This window comes from Echinops telfairi, unplaced genomic scaffold (assembly GCF_000313985.2).
Source record: "Echinops telfairi isolate 266 unplaced genomic scaffold, ASM31398v2 ScPeMD7_5592;HRSCAF=6446, whole genome shotgun sequence".
NCBI lineage: Eukaryota > Metazoa > Chordata > Mammalia > Afrosoricida > Tenrecidae > Echinops > Echinops telfairi.
Genome location: NW_022109491.1, coordinates 24681482 through 24707852, shown reverse-complemented (window position 1 = coordinate 24707852; position 26371 = coordinate 24681482). Strand labels below are relative to the sequence as shown.

The window sequence follows — 26371 nt, the reverse complement described above, 5'->3', positions numbered from 1 at the left end:
TTTATTCACCCACCCCCCCTCCCCGGAGTTAGGTTTCCAGGAAGGGTCGGAAGCCCCTCCCTCGCTTCCTGGTGGGTTATGGGGTGGTGGGTTGGACTCCGGGGGTGGGCACGGCCCCCAGTTTCAAGGACGCGGTGGCATTTGGAGAGCTCCCAATCTAAACCAGGTGTGTGTGGAAGGGAGCACGTGCGTCGTACTCCCAGCTTGAGCCCCGAGCAGTTCTCAAACTTTAGTGACCGGTGGGGACACCTGGGAGGTTGTCGGAAATGCTCGTGCTAGGGCCCCCTCCTCAGACAGACAGACTGACCGACTGACTCGGAGGTCGAGGCTGAGGATCTTCATTCTAACCAGTTTTCCAGGTGATTCCAATGCAGGTGACCCGTGGTTTGAGAAACACTGGCCCACCACAGGCACTCGGGGTGGGGTGGGTGGGGGACTGGCCATCACACTTCTCAGAGCATGTGTGTTCTCCCCTCCTCAGTGCACCGAGCCTGTAGACCACATTAAGGGTTGGACAAAGACAAAGTAGCTCTGTTTGAAGATACTGCTTAGCAAAGAAGAGAGTAATTTGAGTGTTGGAAACTGCCTGGTGAGAGGAGGGGGGTTGTGAATTGTTCTGCTTTCAAAGCCTGCAGCGGACTTGTAAGTGAAATCCCTCTTTGGATTTGCACCTACAAAGCTAAGACACTTGGAGACGTGTTCTTGTAAAACCTGGCTGTTGACAGTACTAGCAGGTTACGCTTCACCCAGGGATGTTGCTTCCTCAGAACTGTCACACAGGGCAAGGTTATGATGCAGAGGGCACACTTGTCTCCTGGCTTATCCCGCGGTTCATCTGTCATTGCTGTAATTCATTTTTGATGATGAATGAAGCTCCACCTTCTGATCTTGCATTTTATGCGTAAGGGAGTGAGGTTCCTGCCTCAGAGGTGAGTATGTGTTGGGAGTTGATAACTAGTCATGGGTACATCTTTAATTTCTTGGATCCCGTAAGGCCCAGTTAGTGATTTCCAAGTTGTTTGCCCCATAGGATATTCCCCCCTCCCTCCCCCAGGATTCTTTTCAAAGGAGTTTCGGATCACCTTCTCTAGGCATTTGTTGCCCAAGGAACAGACTTAGTCGTCATGTGCATGCGGAAGTGGTGTGTGTGTGTGTGTGTTCATGTGTTCATTTGGTTTGGCTATGTGAAATTGGATGATTCTGAAGTTTCTAAATGTTGTTCAGATTCTGTCCAGATATCAGAAGCTTTTAGCGTTCAGGATTTCCCCAGTGTTGCTTCCCTTGTCTCCATGGGGACTAGGGGAGAACCAAGGTAATAGGCAGTGTTTCTTTCTCCTTGCGGTTTAGCCGGGGTGTTCATTGAGCCCTCTCTTTGAGTTCCTGTTAAATAGGTGTTTATGACTGGGCACGCAAAATTTATTTTCTTGCCAGAATTTTACTTGTTAGAGGTAGGTGAAAAAGTACATTTAAGTCTGCCTTTAAATTTATGTCTTGACAAGATTTTAATGCCTGTTTGTCTCACAGTCCTGTTGGCACTTACTAGTAGTGGAAAGACTTAGGGCTTTGGGGTGGGTGCATTACTCTGTGAGTGCTCACTTAGGTGTTTGAGTGTACTATGATCCTTGCTTCCAGGTTGCTACTTTTGTATGATCCTTGCATCAACTTCACAATAGGTAATCCAACCCAGCTCTTTGTCTTCATTCAAAATAGGAATAGGATTGACTTTATGGTGCATTTACACATGTGAAAAAGGACTCAGGGAAAAGCGCGGTGGGAAATTTGTCTTTTTGCTTTGAATCCCTTGGAATGGGACCTCTTGGTGAGTCAGGGGAACTGTTTAGAGTCCTCTCGCACTTTTTAAGTTTGCTGGAACACAGACTGCTGGAGATGGAGTTTGTGAGAGCTACACTGAACAGAGAAGCTTTCCTGTGGAGGGAGCTGGAGTGGAGGGTAGGTCAGTTGGCCATTTTTCCTGGAGCAGGTGAATTTGGAGTGTTTGTTGTGGCAATCAGAGAGACTTGCTTAGGGGTGGTTTCAGGTGACTCCTGGCTTTGCTCAGATTGGTGGCTAGGTGGTACTGGTAGCTATTTAAAAAAATACAAACCAAGCAATATCAATAGAGGAAAGAGGCGAATGGTGGAGAATGTCAGTAGAATAGTGTCATCATTTGGTTATGGAATGAATTCCGTTCCCAAGTTTGTTTTTAAGTCAAATTTGTACAGAAATTGGAACAGGTACAGTTCATATCTAGCATCATTTAATTGTCTTAGTATGTAGTATATAGTGTACCTTTCTGTGCATTAAAAGAACATGAAAACATTTTTCATAGAATATGATGGTAATAATAATTATTCTATTTTGATGAGCATCCATTTGTTTTTACAAGCCATGGCCCATACCCCAAATTTTTAATATAGTAGCTTCAAAGGAGCTCCTTTGTAGTTGTGGGTTCAGAAGTCAGGCGCTAGAAAGTCAGGTGCTAGTAGCCTGGGGACTGCTTTTTTGCAAGTGTGAATTATGATGTTGGGAAGTAGACACATTTTGAGTGTCTTTTCTAAGGTAGATTTTAGGGTGGCGGATATAAATCCTCTTGCTTATTAAGGTATGAGCAGTTTGCTTGGGAAGCCGATAGCCAAGAGGGTTTCCCTTCAAATTGATCCTCTCTGGCTTTGAGACACTCTTCATTGCTTGCTTTATCTTTAACTTTGGTTCATGACTGACCATTTGTACATCAAATAATTTTTCTCCCTTTGAAGTTGAAGAGATAATTCTTTAAAAAGTATATGCTTTTTTGGGTATCCTAGTACAACATTGTAGAATTGTGTATTTGTAAAAGTGTATTTTGCATCTTTGGATGTAACTCTCTTTACTGATTGCTTCCCTTGTTTTAGGTTCTCTGGCTCGCCCTGCCTGCTGTTCATATGATTAGTAGTTAAGTTTTCAGTCATACTTCTTAACAACACTATAAAACCACCCTACAAAAATATGCCCACTCAGCTTATCCTTAATTAAGAAATGATATCTTAAGACTGTGCACATTAGTAGCTTGTACAAGTTTTATAGTGGGTTTAAAGTCAGCATTGCCTGTCGTACTTGGTTACTCACTGTTGCTCACTGCCATTGAGTCAATTCTGACTCAGAGCGACCCCCGTAGGGATAGGGTGGAACTGCCTTTCTGGGTTTTTGAGACTGTCTTTACGGTAGTGGAAAACTGTGTCTTTCTCTTGAAAAGTGCCTGGTGGCTTCAAACTGCTGACCTTGTAGTTAGCAGCTCAGTACATAACCCACCATGCCACCAGGGCTTCTTGATATTTGGTTTGAGCCTGAGGATCTTATGGTCTTTTAGGGGTGGGAGAATTTTGATGTATAAGTAGTGTGTGAGATTACGGGCATGATAGCAGCTATCGTAGGTGTATAAAATAGGGTGAACAGACATCTTGGGTCCTACCCATTTCTACCATGCCATCAGTAGTTTTTCCCTTTATTCTCAAGTGTCTTGGTTTGGGAGTTAAACTATATGTGTTAAGGTATTGTGGAGACACTGAAGAGACCTTTAATTCCACCTAGCAGAAACCAGCCAAGGCTTCCTGAGCTGACTTGTGAAGGGTGAGGACGAGGTAGTCCCTTCATGGAGGGCATGAGAGGATCAGGTGACAAGGAATAGTGTGTGAGAGTAGGGTAGGACTACAAATCGCTGTGGAGTATAGTTTGTAGGATGTCAGTGTGGGAGTCAGATGTGTGTCAGGCCACTGAGCCCCTGCTCTGGGCACTTCATTATGTAATCTGAAACAACCCTGAGGATGCTATTCTCCTAACCTCAAAAGTGAGGGAGCCACGCTAGGTAGATGGGTCCAATTCATAGCTACTCCTATGCACAGAATGACAAAACATTGCCCAGTCCTGCACCGGGCATACAACTATTATGTTTGAGTCTGTCTTCTGCTCTCTTGCTGACCCTCTACTTTACCAAGCAAAATATATCCTTTGCCCAGGACTCTTGTTGGATGCCTTGAGTTGGTTTGACTCACAGCATCTATGTACAACAGAAGGACACAGTCCATCTTGTTGAAGGTCTTCCTCGTTTTTCCACTGCCCCCACTGCTTTACCAAGCATGATGCCAGTTTGAGTCTGGAACTGTCTGGGCTAAAGCTTCTGCTTTTCCAGTAGGAGAAACTGATTTGGATGCTTCAGCTTGTTATGCACAGTTAGGGGAGACTTTACAGGGTTTTTAAGAAGTAAAGAGATGGGACAGATTTGCCATGCTGGGTTGACCTCCGACTCTAGCTTGGTGAGAATGAGGATTTGGTCATGTGTGGTGAAGAATACCTAGAATCCTGCCTGGCCCAGTGTAAATACTCCATTTGGTAAATGAAAGATGGCTGTAGAGTAAGAAAAGACGTGAGGAAAGCAGGACTGGGTTTCCCTGAAGAGGCTGACTGGGGCCTGGGGAAGAGGTGAGAGTGAAGTGTGACACCTTGGTTTCTGACTTAGGTGACTGGGAAGACTGCTAGTTGACGTAGGGACATAGAAGAGTGGATCTGGAGGCAGGCAGCTGGGAGTCCCCCGTGAGTCGCCCTGAGTTGGTTTTGGAATACTTGGGTGGTACAGTTAGTTTAATGCTTGACTAGTAACTGAAAGTTTGGTTCAAGCTCACCTAGAACTGTGTTTCTCAACCTTCCTCCTCGACCCTTTAATACAGTTCCTCATGTTTTGGTGACCCCCCCCCCCAACCATAAAATTATTTTCCTTGCCACTTCATAACTAATTTTGCTACTGTTATGAATCAGGCGACCCTGTGAAAGGGTCGCAACCCACAGGCTTAAGAACCACTGACCTAGAGGCATCTTGAAAGAAAGTCCACGAGACTCAGACATAGACTCAGACATTAATGCCCTCGCTGCATAGCACACTCCATTCTACTCTGACTTGAGGGACTGCCATGATTAGGGATTGACTCGACACCTGCCCTCTGGTTCATTGGGTTTTCCCGTACACAATGGAGGTGGTGTACTGTATTGGTTTCCTGTGTGAATTAGTTATGCTTCTTATATAAAATAATGGTATAGACATTCAAGAGGAGAATTACCAATCCACTTGTCCAGCACAGAATTGAATGTTTGGGTCTTAAGCTTAGGGAGAAGTTGGGACTGGATTTGGGAATTACTAGAATTTCAGAGGTAGTGGAAACTGTCAGGAACTGTATAATGTTACGCAGAGAGAGTATGAGCCCTGGGAAGAGAAAAAGCTCAGAATGGAATCATGGTAAAGGGAGATTTTTTCAGTTAGCATTTGCCTTGTTGGAACATTAACTTCCTGGAGTACTGCGGGCTTCTTTCATTTGTCCCTAAGACTGCTCCTGAAGCTACCCGGAAGGCTTTCGCTTTATATTTTATTTGTGACAGGGCCGTGCTTGTGTATTATGGTTGCTAAAGAAGACTGAGAGATTTTAGTTTGCTTTGGCGTCAACCTCAGCAGCTGCCCAGTTGGAGAAAATATACTGGTATTGACAGCCTGCTTTTTTCCCCACATAGAAGAGAAGCATTTCTAAAGCAACTCAAATTCTTAAAGCGAGAGAGCTACCATTAATCACTAAGAAGATACTGTTGGGATTTATAGATGATCCTGACATGAATGGGACATGCATCAGTTGCATGGAATTACAGAATAATGTTGTCAAGTGGCAAATTGTAAACCCCAGATTTCACAAATGGTGGCAAAAGCGCCATATTAAAAATATTGGCACTAAACAAATTTCCTTAGGAAACAAAATCTGAGTACTTTGCTAGCAGTCTTGGCTTATTGGGCAGCACTTTATATTCTGTGGTTTAGCCGACATTCACAGTGGCGTGGCAAGTTACATATTAAACAGGGTTCCTAAGGCCCCACATGCCATAGCACATGTGCCTGTATGCATAACATTTGCTAAGAAGATGTGTCTTCTGAGGACTGAGAATTAGAGAATTTTAGCTAATTGCAGTCCCATCCATTTTCTAGCTGTTGTGTAATTTTGTTTCTAAGGTAATTTGAACTCGTGGAAAATCAAAATTACCACCTTTCACCTAGAAGGGCTGTCACCATGATGCAGATTGATGGATGTAAATAGAAATTGCACACTGAATCAGGAATTTATATTTCTTCAGGTCTTAGAAAACTACTCGGATGCGCCAATGACACCAAAACAGATTCTGCAGGTCATAGAGGCAGAAGGACTAAAGGAAATGAGGTTTGTATCGATCTTACTGCTTGCCGTGAGGGTTTCCTAGGACCTGTGTCTTTGTAGTGCTGTAGTGATGTCAGTAAGTATGCCTGTGTATGTTTACATGTTCATGTGTCCAGTGGTGGTGGTAGTGAGCTCTCTCCCAGGTTGTATCCTCTGCGTGCTGGGTGGGAGTGGGTGAAATCCCTCGGGTTCCCTCAGGGATGTAGGGGTTCGTCCTCCATGCACACTCCCCTGTGAATCTTGGACATGTGTTCTGTAAGGCCTCTTGTACGTTTCAGTTGTGGAGAAGGGCCAGGGGCTGGTGTGCTGTAGAATATGCCCCTCCACACCAAACCACCGAAGGGTCAAGCTGGTCTGTTCCGTACAGTACACAACCCGCTGCCTTTTCCCCTGTTTTAACCATTCATGATACAAACAGACTAAATTTTGAGATTCCTTGGTTTTTCTCCATGGGTAGTTTTCATAGAGCAGCGGTAAGTAAGTACAATAGGAATTGCAATCATGAAAATTCCTGTTCTAGGAGCCCAGATGCTGTAATGGTTATCCATCAGGCTGCTAACCCTGCACAGTTGACATTTAAGACTACCAGCTGCTCCATGGGAGAAAGATGATGCTTTCTAGTCCCGTAAAGAGTTACGATCTAGGAAACCCACAAGGGCAGTTTTACCTTGTCCTGTAGAGTTGCCTTGAGTTGGAATTGACCCAATGACAGGTTTTTAATAATATAGGCACGTCTTTTTTTATTGTACCTGGTTTTATTGGGCTTAACATTTACTGTATTTCTAACAGTTTTGAGGCAACCCTAGCTTGACATTTTATTGGTGCTCTTTTTTCAGGAGCATGTTCGCTAAATGCCTCTTGGTTATACTTTGGCAAGTCTCACATTTATTTATTTTTCAAGTCTCACATTTTTTTAAACTTTTTAATAGTGCTTTTTGTACACTTAATAGACTGTAGTGTAGGATAAACAACTTTTAGATAAACTAAAAAACCAAAGAATTCATGTGACTTTATTGCAACATTGCTCTGCTGCAGGACCTTGGAAACTGAACTCAAAGTATCTCCAATGTTCTATTTTCTCCTTATCTTCATGCCCAACTACTCCCCTACCTCCACCCCTGTGCTTTATTTTCCTGTAAATTATATATACAATTTCATACATTGGTTGCATTCTTCGAGTTGTTAAAAACATTCTCACCTTTTCTGAACTCTTCCTCATTAACATAAATTATTGATCCCTTAATTTCTCAAGTTGTTATGATCAGTTTAAGGAACCCCTCTGGTGTAGTAGGCTACCGTTGGGCTCATAAACACAAGGTTGGCAGTTTGAACCCACCAACTGCTACTGTGAGGGAGAAGGATGAAGCTTTATGTTCCCAGAAAGATTTTCAGCCTTGGAAGTCCTAGGAAGTAGTTCTGTTTTGACTGATAGGGTGGCTATGAGTTAGACAGGACTCAGTGGCAGTGGTAGGTGTCCGGTTGATCCCAGGTCTTAAAAATGCATAGTGCTCAAGGCAGATTTTTTTTTCTTAAACATTTTATTAGGGGCTCATACAACTGTTATCACAATCCATACACACATCAATTGTGTAAAGCGCATTTGTACATCATTCTCAAAACATTTTCTCTCCACTTAAACCCCCGACATTAGGTCCTCATTTTTCCCCTCCCTCATGTGCCCTTGATAGTTTATAAATTGGTATTTTGTCATATCTTGCCCTGTCCGACGTCTCCCTTCACCCACTTTTTGGTTGTCTGTCCCCCAGGGAAGAGGTCACATATAGTTCCTTCTAATCGGTTCCCTCTTTCCTACCCATTCTCCCTCTGCCCTCCCTGTTTTGCCGCTCACACCACTGGTCCTGTAGGGCTCATCCGCCCTGGATTCCCTGTATTTTCAGTTCCTATCTGTACCAGTGTACATCCTCTGGTCTAGCCAGACTTGCAAGGTTGAATTCGAGTCATGGTAGTGGGAGCAGGGAGGAAACATTTAGGAACTAGAGGAAAATTGTATTTCTCATCGTTGTTACATGACAGATTTTTTTTATTAGCTAAGCTAGACGATTGTTTGGTTTTAAGAAGACTTTGGGGGTTATTTTTGACTTAAGATGTCAAGATGGTCTCATGGCAGTAGTTTCAGGCTCCAGAGCTCCAGAAAATTTATAATCTAGGAGACTTGAAAATTCTGTTCTTCACTTCCCCACTTTTTTTCATCAGTATTCTTCTATGAAACCTTTGATCAAAATGTTCAGTTATGGTAGCCGGGTACATCCAGTTCTTCCGGTCTTGTGATAAAGTAGGTCCATGGAGGCAATTTGCCATACTGTCCACATCGTCTTATTCCTGACTCTCCATTCTCTGTTGCTTCAGGTGAATAGAGACCAATTGTTATGACTTACTTGCATGACTGCCTGCAAGCTTTTAAGACCCCAGATACAATGCACCAAACTAAGACAAAATTGACGCAATAAGCATGTTATTAGGCCAGTTAACTAGGATTTCCCATGAAATCTTGAACTTAAATCTCCATTACAAGGCACCAACTCCCATGAGTTGTGTAGTTGTACATAAGCAGCCTCAGTAGCTCTTCATTTTTTTTTTTTTAGCTCTTCATTTTTTAAAAGGTCGTTGTTACAAATACGCATCATGTAACTTTCAAATTCAACTTTTTATTGTGTACAACTTATTAACAGGAATTGTAATAATCAGTTGTCAACTTTATTATTACTCAGTATGATAGCTCCATCCCCTGTAGTGCTTCCTGTCCCCCTCCCTTCCATCCCTGGTAACCACTAATAAACTTTGAGTTTTAGACATTTGTCTTTTCATAGCATTTTATATAAGTGAAGTCATGGAATATTTTGTGATTGGGTTATTTCACCCAGCTTAATGACTTCAAGCTCCGTCCATAACTGTTGTAGCAAGACTTCATTTTCTCACCTGCTTCAGTAGTAGTCCCATGTTTTTCTTGGTTCAATTTGAAGGAACTTGAACACGAGTATAACACAGTCCCGAACAAACAGCATATGGTTTTGCTGATTAAAACTTAGCTGCTTGTGAATTGACCAGTCTTTAATATTCTTGAGTTGACAATGTTGGGAGGGAAGACCAGGATTGTCTAGGACCACATACATGTAAATAATAGCTGTGCACTGTGTAGTGTTATAATTGTGCTTTCTTTTTGTTTTTATGGGCTCCATCCCATTGTGCTGCTGTCTGCATGGCTGTTGGACCACTATGCTTGTAGAAGGTAAATAGTCCCTTTGGGACAAATGGAATGGAGGCTCTTCACTTGTCTCTGTTTCTGGCTCTGCTAGGAATGAGGCAACAGTTATGGTGGCTTGTGATGAGGGAACAGCTATGTAATTTGTAGATCGAGCTGTAGTGTGTAGGAGTCATATTGTTGGCAGGGGACTCTGCCAGCATTTAGTTTCCCTTGTAGCAGAGATGTTAGCACACCCACTGATAATCTAGATTCTGCACAAGGCTTCCTTTAAGAGCAGTGGTTCTCAACCTTCCTCGACCCTCTGAGAAAGTTCCTCAGGTTGTGGTGACCCCCCCCAACCATAACATTTATTTTCATTGCTACTTCATAACTAATTTTGCTACTGTTATGAATTGGGGAACCTGTGTGAAGGGGTCGCGATCCACAGGTTGAGAACCACTGCTTTAGAGATTGGTGCTTGGTGAACATTGCTGTTTCTTACTTAAAAAAATTTTGCCCCCCACCGCATCTAGTGTGTTCCGAAGCAGAGTACCTAATTAATAGGCTTTTTTATTTATGCCTTTTTTAGAATTAGAATTTATTTTTAACACTCAGCATAAAGTAGTACCTCTTGTTCTGAAAAATGAAATATGAAGAGCTTTACTAAAGATATTTATATTTTTTAACATGCTAAAGAGGGGAGGAAAAGGTGCACAGGTGAACCTACCACTAACCTGCAAGTGTCAAACCCGAATGCTATTAATAACGGCCATTTGCCTGTTTTTGCCAACTTTTTAAAGATTTATTAAGTAGCCTCGATCTCATTGAATTGTCACTGATCTGTAGCCTCCAGTGGTGTCAGGGTCTGAGACACAACCTGAGAAGCCATTGCTTTGGTTTAATGTTTAAGCATTAACTCAACTGTTGCCAAGTCACTTCTGACATAGAGACCCTATAAGTGCATAGTTGAACTGCCCCTGTTTCTGAGGCTGTTGGTCTTTGTAGGAGTAGAAAGCCTCATTTTTCTTCCATGGAGCAACTGGTCGGTTTGAACTGCTGACCTTGGGATTAGCAGTTCAGTACATAATCCACTATGACACCAGGGGCCTGGGTTTTGAACCCATTGGGCTTACCATTTTTCTTTATACATTTCAAATTTAAGTGCTTGTTCTTGGGAAGATACAGAATAAAACTCACCCTTTTCTCCTGCTTGAACAGAGAAAAAGAAAATGAAAGACTTCTTTTTGTGTACTTAGTAGGAAATAGCTAACTGAAAGAGCGTTCCTGTTTTATTGGGACAGCATCATTGAGTCTGTGGTCTTTGTGCTGATAATATGTGGAGATTTCCAAGCATGATAAACAGGCAAAACTTTCTGAGTTTAATATTAAAATATTGGGGAACTTTTTTTTTTTTTAAGCTCCTGAGTGAAATTGGAAAAATCTTATTTTTCCTTCTGACTTTCTTGGGAATACAGTTCATTCATACTGTGAACTGTCACACGAGTTTGGTATAAAGTGAGCGTGTCTTGTAAGCTGGTTGATGCCTGAGCTCTGTGGAGCTATGTGAATATTATTAGTAACTCTTACTGGTTTTATAGCAGAATCATTGTGGATCCTTTTTGCATTTCTTGTTCCCTTTTTTCTTGATTCAAGAGTGAGCTGGAGGGTACTAGGACTTTGTGTACATATCTTGCAGATTTGTGGGATTCTCATCCATCTTTTTGTGTTTTCACAGCGGGACGTCCCCTCTTGCGTGTCTCAATGCCATGTTGCATTCCAACTCAAGAGGAGGAGAGGGGCTTTTTTACAAACTTCCTGGCCGAATCAGTCTTTTCACACTCAAAGTAAGTACGAGGAAGTATGCTTTAGTGCAGCCGTTCTTGAACTTGTCGTGTACTTTAATGATCACGTGGAGTGCTTTGTAAAATGCAGACTCTTGGGCGCCCAGCCTCAGAGATTCTGAATCAGTAGGCCTGGAATGGGGGCCCATTTCTAATTAGCGGTCAGGTGATAGTGATGCTTATGTCCCAAACAGCACTTTGAGTGGACTGTTCTATTATGAACAGGGTATTAGGAAGTAGTCAAATCAGCAATTGTCTCTGTACTCCAGTTTTGCTTTATTTATGTCTGTGTAGATGGCACGAAATTGGGAGTTAAATATGTGTGGGGGTTGTTGTAACTGTCCCTTAATGAGAATTTTGTGAAGGACAAATTACCGAACAACTGAAATAAAATCTTACTGTATGACAAGTAATGGAAATGTGGACTTATTTGTGGCTCATGAACATTTACTAAGTGATAATAATTGTAAAGGAAGAGAACATCAATCAGGTAGAATCTATAAAAAAACTTAAAAGTGGCCTGAAATGGATAGGCTAATTTTTTCCCACTGTTTGTGATAACATGGTTATCATTTAGACCAGAGGTCAGCAAACCTAAAAAGCTAGATAAAACATATTTTAAACTTTTTAAAAATAGATCAGTGTGATTATAACTACTACACTTGGCTGTATCGGGAGAGCAGTCATAGACACAAACAAATGGGCATATTGACAAATGGGCATATTCCAGTAAAGCTGCGTTCCAATAAAGCTATTTACAAAAGCAGATGGCAGGCCAGATTTGGCCTACAAGCTGTAGTTTCCCAACCTCTGATTTAGACATAAGTTGATCTATTGACAATGGGGATACTGAGAATTTGATGCTAACCCTTACATACGCCTATGGCATTTATAACTTACAGTAGTCATTATAGAAACCTTTCCCTTTTAGGTTTATTTTGTTGATAAGACTGTATTTAAAATTAAACATGAACAAATAACAGCTATTACTGGTAGTAATAAACCTTGCCTGTGGGTCTTAGGTTTGCTGTCTGCTGTGGTGTATTCTAATATTTTGGACATCTTTCCATTTTGTCCTTTCTTTCTTTTTATTGTCAAGAAGCAACACTAAGGTGTTAGAAACGGAGTCTTGGGAAAGACGGGGCTCTGAGTTGAAAACCTGGTTTTGTAACCTAGGACAGACTAAGCCCTCTTTATGGTGATGCATGCTTCCCTGCCCCTGTTCTTAATAAATGATAGCCTTTAGGCTATTTCTTTAAGTTCTTCATCCTTAATTGCCCATGAATGTCACTTTTTTCTCTCTATTTTATTCATATGAGCATCTTGAGAATCAGGACGGAGTCTGGTTTACTTATGTAATATTTTACTGTGCTTTTGGTAAAAACTTACATAGAAAATTAGACTCCCTTTAGAAATGTATTGTTTCATGCCACGCCATTGGTTAGACTTTACACAATGGGTCACTATCCTCTTCCATTATGTTTATTCTCTTCCGCCATCAGTCTAGCTTCCTTCCCCACCCCTTCTTGCCATGGCATCTTTACTTTGGGTTACTGTTGACTGGTTTCATGTAGTTAATTATTTAAAGGAGTACAGGACTCACTGGTGAGACTATTTAGTGTATAAGCCATTGTATGATTTGGCTGAAAGGTGACCTGCAGACATAACTTCAGTTCCATATTTAAAGGGTGTCTTAGAGTGACAGTCTCAGGGATTTCTGTAGTCTCTTACTAGAACAGTAAGTCTGGCCTTTTTGGGTCTATGCCCCGCCCCCCGCCCCCCAATTTTATCTGGAACTTACTTGGGCAGAGTTTTTGACAGTGCATTTCTCAATAATATTGGAATTGAATTCATTTTAATTTACTATATCTTAAGAGTTATATTTTTCCTACCATATTTGTGAGCTTTCATTTTTCACGACAAACCTTGGGTGAGATTGTATGAACTTCGCTAATAAATATAAAGAAGTCTTGGTGAAAGAAATAGCTAGATGACTACCCTTGCATTGTATGTAATTCACTAGAATCTATAGTTTGCCACAGACACTTCATTATATAATAGGCTGCAACTCATTTGCATATGTTCCCAAACTTGTTTGGCCTATTACCCCCTTTTCAGGAAAAAAATTACTCAGTGTCCCGTGACAATTAAAAACTTTGTCCTATAGCTCATAATGCAGGATAAAGTGTAGATATTTGCTTTTACAATCTCCGTGGATCGTAGCAGTGCCCCCAGTAGGAAGTAGCACCCACACCCATTTGGGAAGGACGAGCATAGTCTGTGGACCCATCTCTATAGGTGCATACCAATCACAAACCCTCTAGGGAAGAAAGCTGGGGCAAAGGTAACTGCAGAAGACCTCGGGGTGGGTTGGTCAGAGGAATTCATTTCACCAAAACCGCTCTGCTTTCTCTTTGTTTCTCAAACACCTCAAATTAGTGTCTGCCTCTGGGCCTTCACTTACTGAAGCCCTCACCTGGAAAACTATTCTTAGGTACCTTAGTTGTTGATAACCTTGGCGCTTCTTATCATGTAACTCAAAATTCAATACTATTTTCTCAGCATACTTTTACCACCACACTAATTCCACGATTATTATGGCTTTGGTTTATTTCATAGCTCTCTCATTTTCAAAACTGCATCGTCGATTTGGTTTCGAACAGAAATTATGTTTTCACAATACTCTATTTCTGACACATAGTAGGGATTCAATAAATATTAGGATGAAAAGTAAAAGTTAGCAAAATTAAAATTTTGAGCCAGATAATTGTCCTTGTATTTTTACTTTTATATCGGTTTTTGTTATCAAATTTGCTTGTTTCGTGTTATTTTTTCTGCTGAGCAAGATGGCTTTTGGGACCCTTTTTTCCCCCTTGTCTCTTTTGGGGGCAGTGCTACATAAGTCTGTGAAAGAACCTGCTGACACGAGAAGGAAAGCTTTTTCTTCAGAGTGGTCACAATCTGGTTCCTGGCTGGAGTAAGGAACTGAGCATTAGAAAAGATGTAAACATTTTAGGTACTTTTTAGGTATCATATTCTTTTTAGAGCTTTTTGTGGTTGTCACTCATTAAAAACATTGCTGTTTAAGATTAAGATGTTAGTGAGATGTTTAGGTAATACTATTTGTAGACTGTGGTAATAAGCCTTATCAAATGTATGATCTTTTCAGTACAGGTAGTCCTTGATTTGCGTTCTGTTGAAGTACACTTAACATTGCTGTGTGTGTGCTTCGGCGCCTTACCTTGAGTGGTGTGTACTACTTACAGATGTTGCGGTGCACCTTAACCATTGCTGCTGCACAGTTTGCTGGTGTGGTCATTCTCAGAGGTTCATTGGAGATGGTCATTGTGGTGATTTACTGTTCAGAGCACTGCCATATTGCTATGGCAATAATGAAACTGAAAAACAAAAATTAAATATTTGACTTAGGTCAAAATGAACATGATGGAGTGGTTGGAATGAGACCCAGCTAGAAGTGGTAGGGACTGCCTGTACGGAGAATAATCCTAGCATGGGTGGACATCTCCCTTATCTAGTTCTTTCTCATCTTGCAGTCTATTCTCAGTGTAAATCATTTTCTGTGACCATACAAGCATGTAACAAATGTGTGTGACTAAGTTGGGACCAGAACCCAGGTCTCCACCTTTGAATCTTCTTTGTTTTCAGGATAGCAACGCAGAATAAAGGGTTTTTCTTCAGGTTTTATGAACTTTGGTTTTCTTTGGAATTTCTTGTGAATGCATCCCTTGGTATTTCTCAAAATGTCATTTTCACTCTCTTTAATGAGAACTCTTAAAATTGTGAAGCAAAATAACTTTTCCTGTACTTAGTGATTGTTTGAACTTGTAAACTGTCTTCATTATATTAGCATTCCTAATTGTTTTTTTTTTCCTTGATTTTTTCCCCCAACAGTTTTATTGGTATATAATTCATATATCATACAATTCAATCAATCGTTCAGTCACATCAAGAAGAATTGTACAGGCATCACCACAAACAGCTTTAGAACAGTGTCTTCATTCTGTACTCATTGTTATTAGCTCCCCATGTCCCCCAGCCTCCCCATCCATACCTGAAGGAACCATTCTATTTAGCTTTTTAGCTATCCTGGATTTCATATGCAGAAAAACATAATTGTTGGTTTTCTTGTCTGTGCTAGAATAAGTGCTATATGGTGGTGGCAAGAGTTCTGAATTGGGTATAGATTCCAATACAAACCTCTTATAATATTGACTATCTCCGCATACCCTTCCTTGTCTCCGAGATTGTGGAGTTCAAATAGATTTGTTGTCTCAGTACTTCAGGTATAAAGTTTTCTTTCTTTTTTTAATCACCAAAGACCCTTTTCAGTGCCCTCTGTCTAGCTTCCAGACTGTGTGTGAAAAATAAGCCCTGGGTATTGTTCTCATTTTCTTGTGATGTGTCTTTATTGGAACCTGACTTTTTTTTTTAAACAAACTCTTTCACTCTGCACTGTGGAAGACTGTTCTGAAGGCCATTTAGAAAAGGCAATACCATTTCTGGTTAATTGAAGCAGCATTTTCTATTGTTTCATCTTAATTATGAAAAATAGACATAACAGAGCATTTGACAATTCAGTGTTTGCATGTGAAATTAGTGGCATTGATATTGTTCATCATATGCAACCCTTCCCACTATCCCTTTCCAAATGACTGAACCCTTATTAACAGAAAGGGTGTCCCCTAAGCAGTGACTCACATTTTCCTCTCTCCCAATCCTGCTAACTACTAATAAGCTTTAATATCTAAACTGTTGCTTATTTCACGGAAGTGGGGTCATACAGTCTTTGTCCTTTGGTGACTCTGCATAATGTTCTCAAGGCTCATCATCCACAATGTAGCAGGTATCAGGACTTCATTTCTCTTTCTGGCTGAGTAATATTCTACTGGCATGTATATATGATATTTTGTTTGTTAACACACATTCACATTGTTGGATCTTTCTGACATTGAGTAGTGCTACAGTGAACATTGGTGTATAGGTGGTTTTTGTGTGTGTGTATATAGATTTCTGTTGGTGTTCTTGTTTTAATTCTTTGGGGCCATTTGTGGGGCTTCCAAAAATTCATGGGAAAATTGAGTTACAGGGTAATGGAATTTTTCCATGAACTTCTTGATGCTCTCTTACATACCTTACAGGTTGGGCTGCTGACCACAACTCAGCAGTTCAAAACCACAGCTGCTCCTTACGAGAAAGACAAGGCTTTCAATTGCTGTAAAAAGTTACAGACTCAGAAACCCATAGGGACACTACTACCCTGCCCTCTAGGGTCACTATACTCTGACAGTGAATTTCGTTGTGTACCGAGGACTGAGCTTGCTGGTGGTTCACACAGTAGTTGTAGGGTTTAGTGTTTGAGGAACCACAAATTTATTTTCTGTAGTGTTTGTACCATTTTGCAATCCTACCAGCAGTGAAGTAAATACGAGAACAAAAAAAACAACTCAGTCCCGTGGACTTGATTGGTGCATGGCAACCCTGTAGGACAGGATAGAACTGCCCCTATGAGTTTCTGGGACTGTAAATCTTTACAGGAGTAGAAAGCCTTGTCTTTCTCCCACAGAGCTGCTGGGGCTTCAAACTATTGACCTTTTGGTTAGCAGCCCCACATGTAACCACTTAAACGCCACCCAGGCTCCTATATCAGTGAGGATTAGAGCTTCACTTTTTCCACATCCTGCTAGTCTTCTCTGTTTTAAAACTTTTAATCATAGCCATTCAAATGGGAGTGAGTGGGTGTCTTTGTGGTTTTGGTGTGCATTACTGTAATGACTAGTGATGTTGTGTATCATCATGTGCATATTGACCTTATGTAAATCCTCTGGGGGAATGTCTTTTTAAGCCTTTTCCATTTTCTATTGGATTGTTTGTCTTTTGTTTGTTAAATTATAGGAGTTTAAAAAATATGCTATGGATTTGAAATAGTTTTTCCTAATCTGTAAGCTGTCTCTTCACTCTGTTGATAAAGCCCTTTGAACAGAAGTTTGATTTTGCTGGAGGCCTTAGCAAACCCATCGGTTGGTAAAAGACTTATTTGTTTAATGTTCCCATAGGGTTGCTATGGTTCGGAATCTACTCCATAGCAATGAGTTTTTGTTTTTTTTGAACCAGACTGTGACAGAGGGGATCTTTATCATATGCAATCTTTCCCACTTTGTCAGTACTCCCAGCCATCAGGATCTTGTTGAAAACCAGAGTTGAAAAGGCCTTTTGACTGTTTACATCCTCCTGCAGTTCATAGGCCTGTGGGTGGAGGGTCAGCACCCCACAACTAATCGTGGGTTCGATAGGCGCAATTGTACGGTTGAGGTATATAAATATTATAAAAGTCATAAAGAGCATGAGAGATAGAAGAGATGTTGAAATAATGGAGTCAGACACATTTCAGGGTAGCATGCTCACCTCAGCCCCATTTGGTGGTCCACATGAAGAGAGGGGGAGGGGAAGGAGGGCAAGGGGAAAGGGAACAGGGGAGCAAGGACTGGAGAGGATAGGGGGAGCCAAAGAGAGGCCAAGTGGGGAACCCGAGAAAGCTCTTTATTGCTAACCCAGGCCTATATACCTTTGAGGGATCATGCAAGCCCCCTAATTACAGTTAAAGACATAATTCACAGGAAGGGGTTGTACTATAGGTTATACAGCAATGAGAGGGGGACAATCTAGGGATGTACACGCAATAGGAAGAGGAGGGATTGGGCTGTGACAAGATGGGCTGATCCTAGATTCAGGATGGCAGCCTAACTTTGGATGTCACTAAGCTGTTTTGACCTGGTCTCTGGATCTCCATAGAAACCATTATCAGTAGGAACTAAACTCAACCTGCAGGGACCAAACTGGTGGCCACACGCATTTAGGGAGAAGTAGCCCATTGTCCTTAATGGCAGGGAGCAGGGCCTACTTGTGGTGGGACCAGACAGTTGTCTGGCAACTGACTGCCTTTAGGGAGGATGTCTCTAAGCATCTGACCTCCCACCATATGCTGGCAAATAGCCTCTAATGTTTGTTACCTCTTTGGGGGAGACAAAGCTGGGGAAAAGTCTTTATAATCCCACAGAGGCCTGTGAGGATCAGATAATAGTGATTTGACAGACTCACACCAGAATGATTTTGTGGTAGCTTGGGCTGGTGGGCAGGATGGCAATTTCAGGGTTGGTTCTATTATATATACTATGGGCTACTGAAGAGTGAGCCCAGGATGCTTCTTAGAAGCGAATTTGGGGGGGGAAGGGGAAAAATGGGGAGCTGATTTTAGGGGCTCAAGTGGGAAGAGAATGCTTTGAAAATGATGGCGGCATATATACAAATGTGTGTGACACACTGGATGAATGTATGGACTGTGATAAGAGATATAAGAGACCCCAATAAAAGTAAAACTACAATGAAAAAATAAATGAATTTGGAAAGACTAGTGCAACATAGTCCACACAATGTTCCTTATCCTCCTTGCTGAGCAGCGATTGGGATCGTAAACGCCGCCGTGAGCGAATTTCTAAGGTTTAACTATTGGTCTTTCTTATATGGAGCAGAGTAAAGGAAATCAAAGACTTGTGGAAGCAGTTAGTCCATAGGACTCCAAGACCTTAAAACTGGAAGAACTGGATGGTGCTGCCTGATCTCTACTTTTGACTGCTCTGAAAGAGATCACTTTAGGAGAGCCTGGAGAGAGTGAGAGAAGAATGTAGAGCAAAACTCCTGTAGTCAAAAAACAACAACAGCAACAAACATACTAGTGGGGTAGAGAGGGTGGAAGCCAGAGACTAGATCCCTCAGTCACCCTTCAGGCCTGGAACTGACTCACCCTGACATGCCTCAAATTTCAGCCAATAGTAGGTCTATAAGGGAACAATAACAATAGGAAGATAAACTTAATCTTTAGAACTCATTCAAGATCAAAAGGGCAGCATTTGTCCAGGGCGAATTTCAGAAGGCTGGCAGGGAAGGAAAGGTGAGGACTAGGAATGGAAAAGTGGGAGAAAGTAAGATGAGGGGTGCTACACTTTGAGGATTGCAATTATGTCATGAGACAAAATGTTTGCATTGTTGAATGGAAAACTGATCTGTAAACCTTCACCCAATTAATAATAAAACATTTTAAAAGAGAATAAACCATTACTATTATTAAAATTAAATATGAGGAGGCTTCAAAAAGTTTGTGGAAGAGAATTCTACGATTTTTTTCCTGTTCCCAAGAACTTTTGGAAGCCTCTTTGTAATAATGTTACAAAGCGAAGTCCCTTTGAGAACTCGAGTTTCCCTGAGCCAAGACACAATATTTTCAACTACCTCATTATGAATATGGAGAACTGAAGAAAAATTGATGCCTTTGGATTATGGTGTTAATGATGCACTGTGGACTCAGAAGAATGAACAAATCTGTCTGAGAAGAAGTATAGCTAGAATGCTTCTCAGCAGTCAGGATCGGTGACAGGGTCTCACATATTTTGGACATGTTGCCTAGAGGGATTGGTCCATGTTGAAGGGCATCATGCTTTTGGTGTAAAGTAGAGCTTCAACAAAAAAGAGGACGACTTCTATCAATGAGATGGATTGACACAGCAGCTGCAAACATGCCAAAGATTGAGTGTGGTGTAGGACTGGGCGTATTTTCTGTTGTGCACAGGGTCACTATGGGTTGGGACTGACTAGAGAGCACTGAACAACATTATGTGCCATGTAATTTTGCCTGGCTTTGAATCTCCACTGAAATGTTAGTTTCTAAGAGGCTAACCTTACCTTTAAATTGGATTTAATTATTTGGGTGGGTTCGATCTGTCTCTCCTGTCTAGACTGGACAGGGAATCACTATTTCTTTGTTCTTGGCTGTGTTTGTGACATTTATTTTAGTAGGTGTTCAATAAGTGTTGTTTAGTAAATGCAATGGAAAAACAGAAGAAAATCGTTTTAACTTGCTATGGGAGCAGTTCTCTGTAAAACAGTTGAATTGGTTCAGAATTAGTAATTTGGTTACAAATTGGACTCAGATTTGCAAGGTCCATAGCTCTGCAGGAGAAAGATGAGGGGTTTCAATTCCTGTAAATAGTTAGTCTCAGAAACTCATAGGGGCAGTTCTACCCCGTCCTATAGGGACACCATGAGTCAGCAATGAGTTTGAGAATTTTTTTAGTTCCTTTGCTAACTGGTCTCCTTTGCTTATCCATCTGTTTCTCTGCCACTGACAACTTCTGAATTGTATCCCCACTATGCTTCCTCCATGAGCATCAGACATGTATATTCAGTTGCCAATTTATCCATCTCTATTTGGATGTCTAAGACTATCTCAGAATGAACATGTACAACATCTCTTTTGTTCCCTTCACAACCTTCCTATCTCAGTTACCTGAAACTCCGTCTTTTAAGTGTTGAGGTCAGGTACCTTGGAGTCAGCTTTGATTCCTTTTGCTTTCACAAGGGACAGGAACCTATTGACTCTACTTTCAGAATACTTCCAGTCTTAACCAGTCCATCTGTCCTTTCTCCCCTAGTTTATTTTTACCAGGAGCTTCCTCGTTGGTTTCCTTTGCTTCCATTCTTGCCACACTTGCTCATCAATCCAGAAGCCAGAGATAGTCTTTTAAAATCTAAGATCACATCCAGTGCTCCAAACCCTCCAATGATCTCTCCCTCCACTTAAGGTATCGGCTCAAATCCCTACGAGCGACTCGTACTGTCCTTATTTGGTCTGTCTCTCACCCACGCTCCTGGTTGCTGTTAGGTGCTGTCGAGTTGGTTTGGACTCATACCAATCCTGTGCACAGCAGATCATACCATTGCCCAGTCCTGTGCTAACCTGACAGTTTTGATGTTGAGCCGATTCTTGGAGCCACTGTGTCAGTCTTTCTGATTGAGGATCTTCCCATTTTTTCCCTTTTCATCTACTTTACCTACTCGCATGACATTCCTTTCCAGGGTCTCTCGTGATAACCTAAAAGCCCGAAGTATGTGAGACCAAGAATCTTGTCATCCTCATGTCTAAAGACCATTCTCACTGTACTTTCGAAGACATATTTGTTTGGTCTTCTAGCAGTCCATGTACTTTTATTTATTTATTTTTAAAATCATTTTATTGGGGGTTCATACAACTCTTATCACAATCCACACATGCATCAATTGTGTGAAACACATTTGTACATTCATTGCCCTCATCATTCTCAAAACATTTGCTCTCCACTTAAGCCCCTGGCATAAGCTCCTCCTTTCCCCCCCCCTCCATCCTCCCTCCTACCTCCCTCATGAACTCTTGATAATTTATAAATTATTATTTTGTCATATCTTACACTGGCTGAGGTCTCCCTTCACCCACTTCTCTGTTGTCTGTCCCCCAGGGAGGAGGTTATATGTAGACCCCTGTAATCGGTTCCCTCTTTCCACCCCACCCTCCCCCCACCTTCCCGGTATCTCCACTCTCACCCCTGGTCCTGAAGGGGTCATCCGTCCTGGATTCCCTGTGTTTCCATTTCCTATCTGTACCAGTGTACATCCTCTGGTCTAGCCAGATTTGTAAGGTATAATTGGGATCATGATAGTGGCGGAGGGGTGGGAAGAGGAAGCATTAGGAACTAGAGGAAAGTTGTATGTTTCATCGTTGCTACACTGCACCCTGACTGGCTTGTCCCGGCGCCCCCGCCCCTTCTGTAAGGGGATGTCCAGTTGCCTACAGATGGGCTTTGGATCCCCACTCTGCACTCCCCCTCATTCACAATGATAAAATTTTTTGTTCTTTGATGCCTGGTACCTGATCCTTTGACACCTTGTGATCGGTCCATGGTACTTTTAATATTCTTTGCCAGCACCATAATTCAAATATATCACTTCTCCTTATGTCTTCATTATTCAGTGTTTTACTTTCACATGCACATGAAGCAATTGAAAATTCCATGGTTAGGGTCAGGTGCATCTCAGTCCTCAAAGTGACACCCTTCCTCTTGATTTACCCAGTGCCGGGCATCATTTGATTCCTTGACTGCTGCTCCCCTAAGCCTTTGATTATGTATCCAAGCAAGATGAAACCCTAGACAACTTCAGTCTTTTCTGTTTATTGTAATGTTACTTACTTGGTCCCATTGTGAAGATTTTTTTTTTCTTCTTCACACTGACCTATAATCTATATTGAAGGCTGCAATCCTTGATCTTCATCAGCAAATGCTTCAGGTCCTCCTCACTTTCAGTCAGCAAGATTATGTCAACTGCATACATTTTCCTCTTAATTCTAATGCCACGTCCTTAATACAGTCTGGCTCCTCAGATTACTTGTGATAGTTAAGTGATACAACTCTGGCATACATCTCTCCTGCTTTTAAATCATGCATTCTTTCCTTGTTCTATTTGAACTACTGCCTCTTAATCCATGTTTAGAGTGTAACATGAGCACAATGAAGTGTTTTGAAATTCCCATTCTACTCAATACTATCCATAGTTTGTAATGAATGATTCACACATAGTCTAATGCCTTGCATGGTCAATAAAACACAGATACATATCTTTCTGATAATCTATGCTTTGAGCTAAGATTCATCTGAAGTTAGCAATGACAACCTTTCATCTTTAGCAAAATTTTACTTGCATGTAATGTTGGATAATTTTCCCATTCTTTTGGTTCATTTTTCTTTTTTTAATTTTTCTTTTTTATCATTTTATTAGGGGCTCATACAACTTTTATCACAATCCATACACACATCAATTGTGTAAAGCACATTTGTACATTCATCGCCCTCATCATTCTCAAAACATTTCCTCTCCACTTAAGCCCCCGGCATTAGGTCCTCATTTTCCCCCTCCCTCCCTCATGAGCCCTTGATAATTTATAAATTGTTATTTTGTCATATTTTGCCTAGTCTGACGTCTCCCTTTACCCACTTTTCCGTTGTCCATCCGCCAGGGAGGAGGTCACATACAGTTCCTTGTAATCAGTTCTTTCTTACCCACTCTCCCTCTACCCTCCCAGTATCGCCACTCACACCCCTGGTCCTGTAGGGATCATCTGTCCTGGATTCCCTGTATTTCCAGTTCCTACCTGTACCAGTGTACATCCTCTGGTCTAGCCAGACTTGCAAGGTAGAATTCGAGTCATGGTAGTGGGAGCGGGGAGGAAACATTTAGGAACTAGAGGAAAGTTGTATTTTTCATCGTTGCTACATCGCACCCTGACTGGCTTGTCTCCTCCCCGAGTGGTTCACTTTTCTTTGGACAAATATGTACAGATATGGATCTCTTGCAGTCACTTGTCCAGGTATCTGTCCTCCAAGGTTTGTGCTTCCTGTTGAAATATTTCTATTGGTATTCGGTCAGTTGCTGTTGCCCTGCTTTTCACTTATGCCCTCATGCGGCTTGGACCTTTCTTCAGTACCATTGCTTCTAATTCATATATTACCTCTTAAAGTGGTTGAATGTCGACCAGTTCTTTTTGGTACAGTTACTCTGTATTCTTTCCATCTTTTGATGCTTCATACATGATTAAATGTCTACTGAAAGAATCAATACTACAACTTGAGACTTCACTTTTTTCCTCTCTTTCAGCTTGAGACATGCTGAATGGGCTTTCATTTTGTTTTTCTAACTCCAGATCTTTGCACATTTCATTATGGTTCTTTGTCTTCTTGAGTTTCCCTTTGGAATACTCTGTTCACTTCTTTTACTTCATTTCTTCCGTGTGCTTTAGCTATTCTACCATCAAGAGTAAGTTTCAGTCTCTTCTGGCACCCACTTTGAACTTTTCTTTCCTATCTTTTAAATAACCCTTGGCTGTCTTCATCTGTGATGTTCTTGATGTCACCCACAGCTTTTTAGGTCTTCTGTCATTTATATTCAGTGTGTAAAATCTATGCTTGAGATGTTCTCAAATTCAGGTGGAATGCACTCGAGGCCATAGTATGGCTCTCGTGAACTTTTTAATTGTCTTCAGCTTCAACTTGAATTTACATATGATCATTTGATGGTCTGTTTCAGTCAATCCCTGGCCTGGTTTTAGCTGCTGATAGTGATTGGTCTTCTCTGTTGTCTCTTTCCACAAGTGTGGTCAGTTTGATTCCTGTATTTTTCGTATGGTGAAGTCCACATGTATAGTCACAGTTTATGTTTTTGAAAATAGGTATTTGTGAGGAAGAAGTCATCAATGTTGCAAAATTCTATCATCTGATCTCCAGCTTTGTTTCTATCACCATGGCAAAATTTTCTAACTAATGCCTTCCTCTTTGTTAACCAACTTTTGCATTTCATTTGCCAATAATGCATCTTGATTGCATATTTGCTAGTTTAGACTGAAGAAGTAGGTAGAATTCTTCAATTTCATCACTGGCTTTAATGGTTGATGGGTAAATTTGAGTAATAATGTATTAACTTATTTGTATGCATACAGATATCCCATCACAGACATTATTATACTTCAAGATAGATTTTGAAATGTTCTTTTTGATGATTAATAATACAATGCTATTCTTTAAGAATTTGTCATTCCCAGCAGAGTAAACCATATGAGTGTCAGATTCAAAATGGCCAAATTAAAATTCAGTTCAGCTCACTAATGCATTCTATCTCATTTTTGACAACTTTCATTTTCCTAGATTTCTATTTTTTATAATACAGGTCCCAATTATTAATAGATGCTCCCACATCTCTTTCTAGTCTTCTTCAAATTGCACTTTGTGCCCTACACATCCCCATAGCTTTCTTAACCTCTCTAGTCCCTTGTAGTTTTATCCTTAGCTTGGTGGCACAAGCGCTTGGCTGCGAACCAAAGCAGTGGTTCTAGCTTACCAGCTGCTCTGTGGAGAAGGATACGGCAGTCTGTTTCTGTAGAAGTACAGTCTTGGAAACCTGGTGGCGCAGTCCTCCTCTCTCTCATACGGGTAGCTGTGAGTAGTAATCAACTGGATTGTTGTGAGGTTTTTTTGTTGGTTTGTTTTTAATAAGGGAGCTTCCAAAGTTTGGAAAAATTCTGTTACCTCTCGGTTCCATTTTTACATGACTTTTAAAAATCCCGCCTTGTACTTTATTATGTATCTATATCGTTAATTGTTACTGCTTGTCTCTGACTAGAACATAAGTTTCATTAGTAGAGGGATTTTTAAATTTAGTCACTGTTGTATGTCTGGCCTCTAGGAAAAATGCACAGCAATAAATATTGTGAGTCCAGGGACTATCATGGTAATTCCCTTGGTCTGGTCTTGTAGCAAAGTAGACAGATTTGCCGCTGTGCATTCCAGGATAAGTGTCATCTCCACTTGGCTTTCTTTTTAAGCACACAGTACTGGATTTAGCTTATGAATAATTTATTTAGCTTTTTCTTTTTGCATCTGTATTTGGAAGTGACATCATCAATAATAGTCCCATTTTAAACTTTGTCCAGAATGGTTTAAAAACAAGCTATGCTGTTTCTCTTCTCCCGGATATCTGCAGTGCTTTTCTTTGCGAGCGAGCGAGCGAGCGAGAGAGAGAGAGAGAGAGAGAGAAAGAGAGGGAGTGAGGAGGGGGGGAGGGCAGGGATTTTGTTTTTACTTTTGTTGATGAAATATATAATTTGTACAAAAGTAAGAAAATCTAAGTTTGTATTATTTTATGGAATAATTAAGAAAAACGGAGAGACATTCAGCCAGCCAGCCAGCTCAAGAATGAGCATTCTCAAGACTCTTGGGAGCCCTGTCATATTTCATCCCTTCCCTCCTTCCTTCTGAAGATAAGCACTGTTTGGTTTTTTGATTAATCATCCCTCAGTTTTACTTACAGGTTTACCCACTTGTGTATGGTTGGAGTTTAGGCTCTATGCAATATATTACTTACTTTTGTCTGCTTTTAAAAATTGAGTGGAATCATACTGCATGTAATTTTCTTTCTGCTTTTAATTTTGTGTCTTGAGTTTGAGTTCTGTCAATACTTTCCATTGAAATGCATCCTATTTCCAGCTGTATGCTATTTTGTGAATTACTATGCTTTCTTTGTTTACACTTTCTGGGCATTTGGGTTGTTTCCTTTTCTTTCTTTTTCTTTTTTTTTTTTTACATTTTATTAGGGGCTCATACAACTGTTATCCCAATCCATACACACATCAATTGTGTAAAGCGCATTTGTACATCGTTTCTCAAAACATTTTCTCT

The 26371-nt window shown here is 41.0% G+C and overlaps 1 protein-coding gene across 1 annotated transcript in view; it reads left to right on the top strand.

Annotated features, from left to right (window-relative positions):
* Positions 1 to 105: 105 nt before the first annotated feature.
* ASXL1 (ASXL transcriptional regulator 1) overlaps positions 106 to 26371 on the top strand; it is a 74774-nt gene continuing 48508 nt past the window's right edge. The window contains exons 1-4 of the mRNA XM_045295216.1: positions 106 to 166; positions 6142 to 6224; positions 9466 to 9468; positions 11159 to 11267. Coding sequence (XP_045151151.1) covers positions 6169 to 6224; positions 9466 to 9468; positions 11159 to 11267 — 168 coding nt within the window. The 5' untranslated portion in view covers positions 106 to 166; positions 6142 to 6168. The remainder of the gene's footprint in view (positions 167 to 6141; positions 6225 to 9465; positions 9469 to 11158; positions 11268 to 26371) is intronic.